Consider the following 12,256-nt stretch of genomic DNA (forward strand, 5'->3'; position numbering starts at 1 on the left):
AGTCAAGGGGAAACAGTATCAGTGATCTTTCCATGACTTTTAGACTAAAACGTGCTTGTCTGTGGCGGGCGCCTCTGGGGTCCTGCACTTGACTAGATGAAGCGTCCACACCTGACGCGGCCGCTAGCATTGTCAATGCTCAAGCTTCACAGATCCGACGCGCCGTCCCCGCGACCACCTCCGATCCGGCGGGGGCTCCTTCCACCACCGCGCAGAGCCTGGATTTCTCCGCGAGGAACTGGGTCGAGGGAGGAGGGGGCTTGTGGGCAGGAACGGAGCCGAATTCGGGGAGGCGACAGGACCGGTTCCTTCCAATCCTTAAAGGCCTCCCGAAGGAGGGGGAATGTAGGGCTGACTAACTGAAGCCTGACGCCGCAGGGCTCTAACCCGCGGTCCGCCCCTCCATTACGCGCGGGACAAGTGCGGAGTGCTGGGTGCCAGCGGCGCGGGGCGGGGCTGCGCTGGGCAGGCGCGGGGGCGGGAATCGCGGGCGGGGCGCGCCGCTGGCCTTGACAGTCCGTGTCGCAGCGCGCCTGCTCTGGCTTTCACCTCTCCTCGCGCGCCGGCCATGACGGGCTCACTGTTCAAGGGGAACTTTTGGGTAAGTCGGCGGGGTAAGCGACCCATCGCCGGGCTCGGGAACGGGGGCTCCGAGGGGAGCCGTGGGCGCCTGCCCCGTGCTCCGGGGCAGAACCCGAGGGGAGGCACCGCCGCCGGCCCCTCTCTGCGCTTACCCCAGCCCGCCGCGCGCCCGCGGGTCCCCGGGAGATCCGGTTCCCAGGCTCCCCCTCGGCCGCCCGCGCCCCCGGACACTGCTGACGGGTGTAGTCTTAGAGTCGGGACATTCCCCCCTCATGGGGAAACCGAGACCCAAAGAGAGGAGTCACCCGTCCGGGGAGAGTCGCCGGTGGCCCCTGAGGCTGCGCTGTGAGCGGATTTGGGGGGACGTGGGGCGGAGAACGTGGGGTGAACTTCGCCAGGCTGATCGGCTTTTCCAGGTCCGCGGAAACGTACAGCCTGTCTGAGCCCCATTAACTCCCGGCTCGCCCCGGCAGACGACCCTAGAGGCGTTCTCTAGCAGAAGCTTTGCCGGGTTCCGCAGCCCCGCTTCCTGAGCCTCTCCCTGCCTTTGCCCCCGCCCAGGGGGGGGCCGGTGCGTGTGTGAGACCCTGTGAGCCGGTGGGGGCATCTGAGCCCGAGGACGGGCCTAACCAGGAGGCAGCAGTTCTGCCTGCCCCTCTCCCTCTGTCCAGTCCTCTTCCCCCCTGTCCTCTCACTCCGCAGGTGCCCCTCAAGGGTCTGTAGCCCTTCATGCGGAGGAACCGCCCTCATCCCTTTAAGGCAGGAGCAGAAAGTCACCACGTCTCCAGACTGACCTACTGCTGCCAAGCCGCCCCAGCTCCTTACTTGAGACCCTGATTGTCCCCCATTCAGCCTCGTAGCTGCTTAGCAGGTTCCTGTCCCCTATCTAGAGCTGCTGGGTAGAGAAACCTGGCCCTGTAACCTCGAGGACACAGTTTAGACCCTGCTTTGTGAAGTCCCTTTTCCTGGAGTTTATGAGGTTCTCCTGGGGCACTGCCCACCTGTAGGGTGCAGCTCACGCCCCCGCAGCTTCACAGAGAAGGTGAACAACCTCGCAGCTGGCCCCTTGAGGAGGCCTGGGAGTTCTTTGGGTAGAATAAAGGACTTCTGGGTCCCATGACAGGCATTGTGGGAAAAAGCAGGGTAGAGAGACCTGCCTTTCTTCCCCTCAAAGTGTAACACTCAGTTTTCAAATCTCTGCCCAGTGTCTTCTCTTCAGGGAAGCCTTTCTTGACTGCACCCAATAGCACATGTTCTGTTCCTTCATAGCATTTGTCAGTTTATGGTTTTGAGTTTGGGGGCCTACAAGCATGTGAGCACCTTGTGGACAGCTACTGTGCTGGCTTTCAGTGCCACTGCCCCTTGCACAGGCTGATGCCAGCAGGTTCTCAGCAAGTAGTGGCTGAATGAGTACAGTGGATCTGTAAGGCTGACAGGGCATGTCGTGGGGTGAGAGCTGCGGCCTCCATCCTCAGAGGCCTCCCAGGCCATAGGAAGGCAGCCCCCCAGCCGCTCCCAGTGCAGACTTGCAGGAGTGATTAGGGGAGGGGGGAGACGTGAGATCTGTGTTGGGAGTTAGAGGTAGGGTGAAAGTGCAAGGCAGAGAAATTTCTGGGTTTTTACTTTCTTTTTTTTCCCTCTGAGCTTTTACTTTCAGAAGGTACGAGATCCTGAGAGAGAGTTTGCAAAGATATCTTCCATCTCTAATCTCCTATATTTTATGTCAAATAATAAAAACAGTAATAGCTAATATTACTGTGTATAGAGTCTGTGGCAAGCACTGTTCTAAACACTTTACACATACACATTAAGTCTCACAACTACCCTTACTGAGTATCCCATTTTACAGATGAGGAAACTGAGAGGCAGACAGGTTAAGCAACATTCCCCAAGTTTGTAGAGCTATTAAATAGTGGAGCAGGACTCTGCCTAGACCAAACGCTCAGTGAATGCCTTCAACGAGGCTGGTGCTCAGCGAGAGTGTCCCTTTGGCACTGCCAGAGGTAGATGGTGGGACATCATTTGACTCTTCATGTGGATATCATGTATATCTTTCGCCTTCAGCCCCAACCATGAGCTCCTGGGGGGTTTGCACTGGCTCCCACCGTCCACTGAGCCCCCAGAACTGCAATGGTGCTTTGCATGTGGATGCTCAGGAATCAGGCAGATGGGACAGTCAGCCTGGATTTGGGAGAAAAGGGGCAGAAGAGAAACTGCTGGAGACCTCAGGGGCTGCCTGCGATGCTCTCACACTCTCAGGGGTGGGAGCGGGGAGCAAGGCTGTTGTTATCATTGAGAGGATGGCAATAACTTTCATGCTTCAAGGACAAGAAGGTTGTGATTACATAAGGTAGAAAACTTTGGAAACAAGGTGGGTATCAGTTGAGTGAATTTAATAAATATTTAAGAAAATACCTCCTCTGTATGGAGGTGGCATTTGCAGGAGTAAGACCATACTCTTGGGTTGAAGGTAGATTCCTCATTAGGAAGACGACAGGGAGGGCGGGCTTTGGTCTTGAATGCCTGTCCTCAGGGATGTAGAGGGCAAAGGGGTCAGGGGATGGGAGAGTCTAGTAGGAGTGAAGAAAACTGGGCCAGGGGTAGAAAGGGTCTGTTCCAGGATGGAAATCATAGGGAAGGGACAGGAGGAGACAGATGGGAGGAATGGCAGAGGGTAGAAGAAGTCAGAGCCACAGGACAGGGTCACTAATTGAAGCTGGAAAGAGGAAAAGAGGACTTGAAGGAAGCTCTGTGTAAGGTGAACAGGAAAATGAGGTGCGGACCCCAGAAATAAGGAAGTCAGATGAGGAACTGGTTTGTGGGGAGGGAAGGAAGAGGAAGCAGAGCGGTATTGACAATAGGCAGGCCAGGAGCATCCTGAAACCACCCGCCCCGCCCCCACCCCCCAGGACCATGCCAGGGTTGCTGGATATGGGGAGGTCTTGGGGAAGGAACAGGGTGCCAGACAGCAAGATTTGGGGGTATTTTAATATTTTAACAACCAGTACAAACACGTCAGTGAGTGTGCTCTGGTGTCAACATTCTGGGTTTGAGGGGCTGGTGGAGATGGCCCCAGCACCTTGGAAAGGGTGTCCAAGCAAGAGAGTGCACGGAACAGCATAACGTACAGAAGGGTCATCAGCAGAGGCTCTGAGGTGGCCTGGCCAGGTTTGAATCCCCGGTCTGCCCCTTGTAGCTGGGTGACCTTGGACAGATTACTTCAACTCCCATACTCAGTTTTTCCATGTAGAAAAATGAGGACAATACCAATGTCTACGCTCTAGGACTGTTGTGAGGATTAAATCAGAGTTTAGTATGTGCCTGGCGCATAGTGAGCACTTGTGATTGTCAACTATTATCAGCACAGAGGTGACAAAGGAAATGGGTGACAGTTACTCGAGGAGAAAGAATCGAGAAATAAGAGGTCCCCAGAGAAGCACTCTTGGTGACTACCTGTATTTTGGCAGGAGGAGAGAGGGGTCAGAGAAAGAGAGGCAGAGATGTAGGGATTCAACCCTCACAGGAGCCATCACAGGCCCAGGAGAGGAATGTTCCATGAAAGTTCAGAGACCCATGGTCAAATTAGGTAGATGCTCCTGGAAAGGTATAAGTCAGCGCATACTTTGCAAATAATCTTATTCAAATGCCCCATGGAGAGTTTAGTTAAAGGAATCTTTTGGTGGATTTGCTTGAAAAGGGAATACTCAAGTGTTCTTTAAAACTGGGATAGTCCCCAACCAAGTTTGCCTGACTCGGACACAACGCCTGTGTGCTGTTTCCCTCCCAGCAGTCATGTGGTTAAGCGGTGCTGTTATTTATTGTGGTTAATGTTGGTGGTACCTTGTCGGAATAAGACGGGGACCATGGATGTGGTTTCCAGGGCTCCAGGGAAGGAGGCCGCAGAGGGAAAGTCCCAGCCTTTGGCCTGTGATCCATGTGGCCATGCACAGGTGACTGTAGAACCTGCTCCAGAAGAGCAAGATGTCCTCCTGCCACAGGAGAGTCCCACATTCCTCACAAGGGTGTGAGGCCCAGCTTGACCCCGTATGTCCTCTAGACCCTTATTTTGACCTGGTCGTCCTGATTCTCACGGCTCTTGGCCCAGACCAGCTTCCTACTGTCTGTCCTGCACTCTTCCCACCCCAACACCTGCAGTGGGTGCGGCCTCTCTGCTCTGCCTGGCGAGTGACCAGGGGAAGGAGCTTGCTCATTGCCCCTGGCCATCCAGGGCTGTCCCTCTGCTTCAAACCTCTGGCCACTTTGGAATCTGGTCATTCTGGGTATTACCAGAGATTGAGCTGGTGCTGCATCTGGCTTTGCTCCTTGACTTTTCTCTATACAGTATGGGAGGGTGCTTTTTTTCTTAAATAAACAAAGAAGAAAACAGGTTATCACACAGACCCTTCATGCTCACCCCATGTGCTATTTTATACAATGTATAGGCTGTTACTTTTCTTTTTTAATCCTCTCCCTTGGAAACCGGTCCCTAGAAACACACCAGGAGGGCTATTGTCCTGCCTGGTGGCAAAATGCAAGGTAAAGTCATTGACGATTGCCCCCTCCAGTTCATTCTTCCTAGAGCAGCCACTGAGGTCTATCTTTAAAATAATTATCAAAATCCTTTTTTCTTGTTTTAGCTTCTTTAAAATTTAATAAGAGGCATGGGACCTACCTTCTAAGGAAAATAAGAAATTCTTATTGAAATATATAAAACAAAATCTGAACAAGTAGAAAGGAAACAAAAGTTTGTTAACAAGCCTTAAAAAAATCTAGATGATGCAAGCACATTCTTTAAATATCCAAATATTTCCAAAAGGCTTATAGTGAAAAACAATATAAACATTATTTATATTGTCACAGCATGTAAAGATTGCTTTATTTTGTTTGTTTGTTTTTTGGCCACACAGCTTGTGGGATCTTAGTTCCCCCCACCAGGGATTGAACCGTGGCCCTCAGCAGTGAAAGCATGGAGTCCTAACCACTGGACCGCCAGGGATTTCCCACAGCATGTAAAGATTGTTTAGTTTAAAGCTAAGTAGTATATTATGATTAGATCTCCATTCTTATCCTTCCTGGAATTTCTTTTTTTTTTTGGAATTTTTGAATTTTATTTTATTTATTTTTTTATAGAGCAGGTTCTTATTAGTCATCAATTTTATACACATCAGTATATACATGTCAACCCCAATCGCCCAATTCAGCACACCACCATCCCCACCCCCACCCACCCCCCCGCAGCTTTCCTCACTTGGTGTCCATATGTTTGTTCTCTACATCTGTGTCTCAACTTCTGCCATGTAAACCGGTTCATCTGTACCATTTTTCTAGGTTCCACATACATGCGTTAATATACGATATTTGTTTTTCTCTTTCTGACTTCCTTCACTCTGTATGACAGTCTCTGGATCCATCCACGTCTAAAACAAATGACCCAATTTCGTTCCTTTTTATGGCTGAGTAATATTCCATTGTACATATGTACCACAACTTCTTTATCCATTCGTCTGTCGATGGGCATTTAGGTTGCTTCCATGACCTGGCTATTGTAAATAGTGCTGCAGTGAACACTGGGGTGCATGTGTCTTTGAATTATGGTTTTCTCTGGGTATATGCCCAGTAGTGGGATTGCTGGATCATATGGTAATTCTATTTTTAGTTTTTTAAGGAACCTCCATACTGTTCTCCGTAGTGGCTGTATCAATTTACATTCCCACCAACAGTGCAAGAGGGTTCCCTTTTCTCCACACCCTCTCCAGCATTTGTTGTTTGTAGATTTTCTGATGATGCCCATTCTAACTGGTGTGAGGTGATACCTCATTGTAGTTTTGATTTGCATTTCTCTAGTAATTAGTGATGTTGAGCAGCTTTTCATGTGCTTCTTGGCCATCTGTATGTCTTCTTTGGAGAAATGTCTATTTAGGTCTTCTGCCCATTTTTGGATTGGATTGTTTGTTTCTTTTAATATTGAGCTGCATGAGCTGTTTATATATTTTGGAGATTAATCCGTTGTCCGTTGATTCGTTTGAAAATATTTTCTCCCATTCTGAGGGTTGTCTTTTCGTCTTGTTTATGGTTTCCTTTGCTGTGCGAAAGCTTTGAAGTTTCATTAGGTCCCATTTGTTTATTTTTGTTTTTATTTCCATTACTCTAGGAGGTGGATCAAAAAAAATCTTGCTGTGATTTATGTCAAAGAGTGTTCTTCCTATGTTTTCCTCTAAGAGTTTTATAGTGTCCGGTCTTACATTTAGGTCTTGAATCCATTTTGAGTTTATTTTTGTGTATGGTGTTAGGGAGTGTTCTAATTTCATTCTTTTACATGTAGCTGTCCAGTTTTCCCAGCACCACTTATTGAAGAGACTGTCTTTTCTCCATTGTATAGCCTCGCCTCCTCTGTCATAGATTAGCTGACCATAGGTGTGTGGGTTTATCTCTGGGCTTTCTATCTTGTTCCATTGATCTATGTTTCTCTTTTTGTGCCAGTACCATATTGTCTTGATTACTGTAGCTTTGTAGTATAGTCTGAAGTCAGGGAGCCTGATTCCTCCAGCTCCATTTTTTTCCCTCAAGACTGCTTTGGCTGTTCGGGATCTTCTGTGTCTCCATACAGATTTTAAGATTTTATGTTCTAGTTCTGTAAAAAATGCCATTGGTAATTTGATAGGGTTTGCATTGAATCTGCAGATTGCTTTGGGTACTATAGTCATTTTCACAATATTGATTCTTCCAATCCAAGAACATGGTATATCTCTCCATCTGTTGGTATCATCTTTAATTTCTTTCAATAGTGTCTTATAGTTTTCTGCATACAGATCTTTTGTCTCCCTAGGTAGGTTTATTCCTAGGTATTTTATTCTCTTTGTTGCAATGGTAAATGGGAGTGTTTCCTTAATTTCTCTTTCATATTTTTAATCATTAGTGTATAGGAATGCAAGAGATTTCTGTGCATTAATTTTGTATCCTGCAAGTTTACCAAATTCATTGATTAGCTCTAGTAGATTTCTGCTGGCATTTTTAGGATTCTCTATGTATAGTATCATGTCCTCTGCAAACAGTGACAGTTTTACTTCTTCTTTTCCAATTTGTATTCCTTTTATTTCTTTTTCTTCTCTGATTGCCATGGCTAGGACTTCCAAAACTATGTTGAATAATAGTGGTGAGAGTGGACATCCTTGTCTTGTTCCTGATCTTAGAGGAAATGCTTTTAGTTTTTCACCATTGAGAATGATGTTTGCTGTGGCTTTGTCATATATGGCCTTCATTATGTTGAGGTAGGTTCCCTCTATGCCCACTTTCTGGAGAGTTTTTATCATAAATGGGTGTTGAATCTTGTCAAAAGCTTTTTCTGCATCTATTGAGATGACCATATGGTTTTTATTCTTCAATTTGTTAATATGGTGTGTCACATTGATTGATTTGCGCATATTGAAGAATCCTTGCATCCCTGGGATAAATCCCACTTGATCGTGGTGTATGATCCTTTTAATGTGTTGTTGGATTCCGTTTGCTAGTATTTTGTTGAGGATTTTTGCATCTATATTCATCAGTGATATTGGTCTGTAATTTTCTTTTTTTGTAGTGTCTTTGTCTGGTTTCGGTATCAGGGTGATAGCGGCCTCATTGAATGAGTTTGGGAGTGTTCCTTCCTCTGCCATTTTTCGGAAGAGTTTGAGAAGGATGGGTGTTAGCTCTTCTCTAAATGTTTGATAGAATTCACCTGTGAAGCTATGTGGTCCTGGACTTCGTTTGTTGGAAGATTTTTAATCACAGTTTCAATTTCATTATTTGTGATTGGTCTGTTCATATTTTCTGTTTCTTCCTGGTTCAGTCTTGGAAGGTTATACCTTTCTAAGAATTTGTCCATTTCTTCTAGGTTGTCCAATTTATTGGCATAGAGTTGCTAGTAGTAGTCTCTTAAGATGCTTTGTATTTCCTCAGTGTCTGTTGTAACTTCTCCTTTTTCATTTCTGATTTTATTGATTTGAGTCCTCTCCCTCTCTTTCTTGATGAGTCTGGCTAATGGTTTATCAATTTTGTTTATCTTCTCAAAGAACCAGCTTTTAGTTTTATTGATCTTTGCTATTGTTTTCTTTGTTTCTATTTCATTTATTTCTGCTCTGATCTTTATAATTTCTTTCCTTCTACTAACTTTGGGTTTCGTTTGTTCTTCTTTCTCTAGTCCCTTTAGGTGTAAGGTTAGATTGTTTACTTGAGATTTTTCTTGTTTCTTGAGGTAGGCTTGTATAGCTATAAACTTCCCTCTTAGAACTGCTTTTGCTGCATCCCATAGGTTTTGGATCGTCGTGTTTTCATTGTCATTTGTCTCTAGGTATTTTTTGATTTCCTCTTTGATTTCTTCAGTGATCTCTTGGTTATTTAGTAACGTATTGTTTAGCCTCCATGTATTTGTGTGTTTTTCGTTTTTTTCCCTGTAATTCATTTCTAATCTCATAGCATTGTGGTTAGAAAAGATGCTTGATATGATTTCAGTTTTCTTAACTTTGCTGAGGCTTGATTTGTGACCCAAGATGTGATCTATCCTGGAGAATGTTCCATACGCACTTGAGAAGAACGTGTAATCTGCTGTTTTTGGATGGAATGTCCTATAAATATCAATTAAATCTGTCTGGTCTATTGTGTCATTTAAAGCTTCTGTTTCCTTATATATTTTCATTTTGGTTGATCTGTCCATTGGTGTAAGTGAGGTGTTAAAATCCCCCACTATTATTGTGTTGCTGTCGATTTCCTCTTGTATAGCTGTTAGCAGTTGCCTTATGTATTGAGGTGCTCCTATGTTGGGTGCATATATATTTATAATTGTTATATCTTCTTCTTGGATTGATCCGTTGATCATTATGTAGTGTCCTTCCTTGTCTCTTGTAACATTCTTTATTTTAAAGTCTATTTTATCTGATATGAGTATTGCTACTCCAGCTTTCTTTTGATTTCCATTTGCATGGAATATCTTTTTCCATCCCCTCACTTTCAGTCTGTATGTGTCCCTAGGTCTGAAGTGGGTCTCTTGTAGACAGCATATATATGGGTCTTGTTTCTGTATCCATTCAGCGAGCCTGTGTCTTTTGGTTGGAGCATTTAGTCCATTCACATTTAAGGTAGTTATTGATATGTATGTTCCTCTGACCATTTTCTTAATTGTTTTGGGTTTGTTTTTGTAGGTCCTTTTCTTCTCTTGTGTTTCCCACTTAGAGAAGTTCCTTTAGCATTTGTTGTAGAGCTGATTTGGTGGTGCCGAATTCTCTTATTAGTTTTTGCTTGTCTGTAAAGCTTTTGATTTCTCCATCAGATCTAAATGAGATCCTTGCCGGGTAGAGTAATCTTGGTTGTAGGTTCTTCCCTTTCATCGCTTTAAGTATATCATGCCACTCCCTTCTGGCTTGTAGAGTTTCTGCTGAGAAATCAGCTGTTAACCTTATGGGAGTTCCCTTGTATGTTATTTGTCATTTTTCCCTTGCTGCTTTCAATAATTTTTCTTTGTCTTTAATTTTTGCCAATTTGATTACTATGTGTCTCGGCGTGTTTCTCCTTGGTTTTATCCTGTATGAGACTCGCTGTGCTTCCTGGACTTGGGTGGCTACTTCCTTTCCCATGTTAGGGAAGTGTTTGACTATGATCTCTTCAAATATTTTCTGTGGTCCTTTCTCTCTCTCTTCTCCTTCTGGGACCCCTATAATGTGAATGTTATTGCGTTTCATGTTGTCCCAGAGGTCTCTTAGGCTGTCTTCATTTCTTTTCATTCTTTTTTCTTTATTCTGTTCCATGGCAGTGAATTCCATGAATTCCTGTCTTCCAGGTCACTTACCCGTTCTTCTGCCTCAGTTATTCCGCTATTGATTCCTTCTAGTGTAGTTTTCATTTCAGTTATTGTATTGTTCATCTCTGTTTGTTTGTTCTTTCATTCTTCTAGGTCTTTGTTAAACATTTCTTGCATCTTCTCGACCTTTGCCTCCATTGTTTTTCTGAGGTCCTGGATCATCTTCACTATCATTATTCTGAATTCTTTTTCTGGAAGGTTGCCTATCTCCACTTCATTTAGTTGTTTTTCTGGGGTTTTATCTTGTTCCTTCATCTGGTACATAGCCCTCTGCCTTTTCATCTTGTCTATCTTTCTGTGAATGTGGTTTTAGTTCCACAGGCTGCAGGATTGTAGTTCTTCTTGCTTCTGCTGTCTGCTAGTGTTGGAGGGTCTCCTGCAGAGGTGGGGGGTGGCTGTGGCTCACCATGGGGACAGGGACACTGGCAGCAGAAGTTCTCTTCCTGGACTTTCTAATTCCTGTTTTTGAGGGGACATTATTCATCTTTATCAGAGAATTTTTTTAAAAATTAATTAATTAATTAATTAATTTATTTATTTATTTTTGGCTGTGTTGGGTCTTCATTTCTGTGCGTGGGCTTCCTCTAGTTATGGCGAGCGGGGGCCACTCTTCATCACAGTGTGCGGGCCTCTCACTGTCGCGGTCTCTCTTGTTGCGGAGCACAAGCTCCAGACGCGCAGGCTCAATAGTTGTGGCTCACGGGCCTAGTTGCTCTGCGGCATGTGGGATCTTCCCAGACCAGGGCTCGAACCCGTGTCCCCTGCATTGGCAGGCAGATTCTCAACCACTGCACTACCAGGAAAGCCCCAGAGACTTTTTTTTAATGCTCCACTATATCAGGCTTTTTTTTTTCCCCACAGTTTTTTCAGATTGGACTTACACAGGGAATGTAGAATTCTGAGTTTGGTGTCTCAGATACCCATTATGGGAACATATGCACAGATAAATACACATAGTTAAAGTTAATTCTAAAGTCAGGAAGACTTGGTTTGTGCAAACTTGGTATAAGTGTATATGGATGCATGTTAATTTATGGATTTTTCTGGTAAAAGCAACTATAGTTGTCATCAGCCAGTGAAAGCAAAATATTAGTTAGTTCCAAATATATGCAATATCCAAAGTACCTCTGTTTGTACAGCTAATAGGTAATTTTGAAATTAATTTTTGTAATTCTCATTTACTATCTCCTAAATGTAATCAGAATGTCCATTTTGGTACATATTTTGTTACAGCATAAATATCATCTAAGTTTCAGTGTTAATGAAAAGGTCATCTGAGTAGGACATGGCTGACATTCTTTTCTCGCCTACACTAGAAATCTCCAGCTTTGACAAAAAAGGAGCTTTAAATAAGAGGAGGAACTGTTGGTTAGCTTCATAGAATGACAGCCATTGTAATTTTTAAAAATATAGAACTATTAGAATTTTCCATCTAGATAAATGAGAATAATTAAGATATGGTTGCCAGGAATTTTAAAACTCTTATATGTTGTGAAAATCCATGAAGACTATAGAGCTATGTGATCTCACTCCAGAAAACGCAGGCAGCAGGAAACCGGATACTTTGGACACCACTGTTCAAATAGCTGCTGTGAGTCTCATAGCCTCCAACAAGGGCTTCGGAACCTCCCTCAGAATCAGGGGCTTCTTGCTTCCCAAACAGCATGCATGTGAGGAAAGTAGGCAGAGTAGGCTTTTTAAAGATACAGTAGACTGTTGGCTTGTTCGTTTAAACTTGCTTTCTGGGATTAGCTGTATTACTTTGTGAGTTTTGGGCTGAAGGTTAGACAAAGGTTAAGCAGCGGATTTCAACACATGTGATGGGGGTTTGCTCTTCGTGAGAAG

The 12,256-nt window shown here is 44.7% G+C and overlaps 1 protein-coding gene across 3 annotated transcripts in view; it reads left to right on the forward strand.

Moving 5' to 3' along the window:
* Positions 1 to 496: 496 nt before the first annotated feature.
* Positions 497 to 12,256, forward strand: part of PSTPIP2 (proline-serine-threonine phosphatase interacting protein 2) — a 92,221-nt gene continuing 80,461 nt past the window's right edge. For all 3 annotated transcript variants that reach the window (XM_082353356.1, XM_082353357.1, XM_082353358.1), the window contains exon 1: positions 497 to 601. In XM_082353356.1, coding sequence (XP_082209482.1) covers positions 569 to 601 — 33 coding nt within the window. In that variant the 5' untranslated portion in view covers positions 497 to 568. The remainder of the gene's footprint in view (positions 602 to 12,256) is intronic.

This window comes from Balaenoptera borealis, assembly GCF_965194805.1.
Source record: "Balaenoptera borealis genome assembly, chromosome: 14".
Lineage (NCBI taxonomy): Eukaryota > Metazoa > Chordata > Mammalia > Artiodactyla > Balaenopteridae > Balaenoptera > Balaenoptera borealis.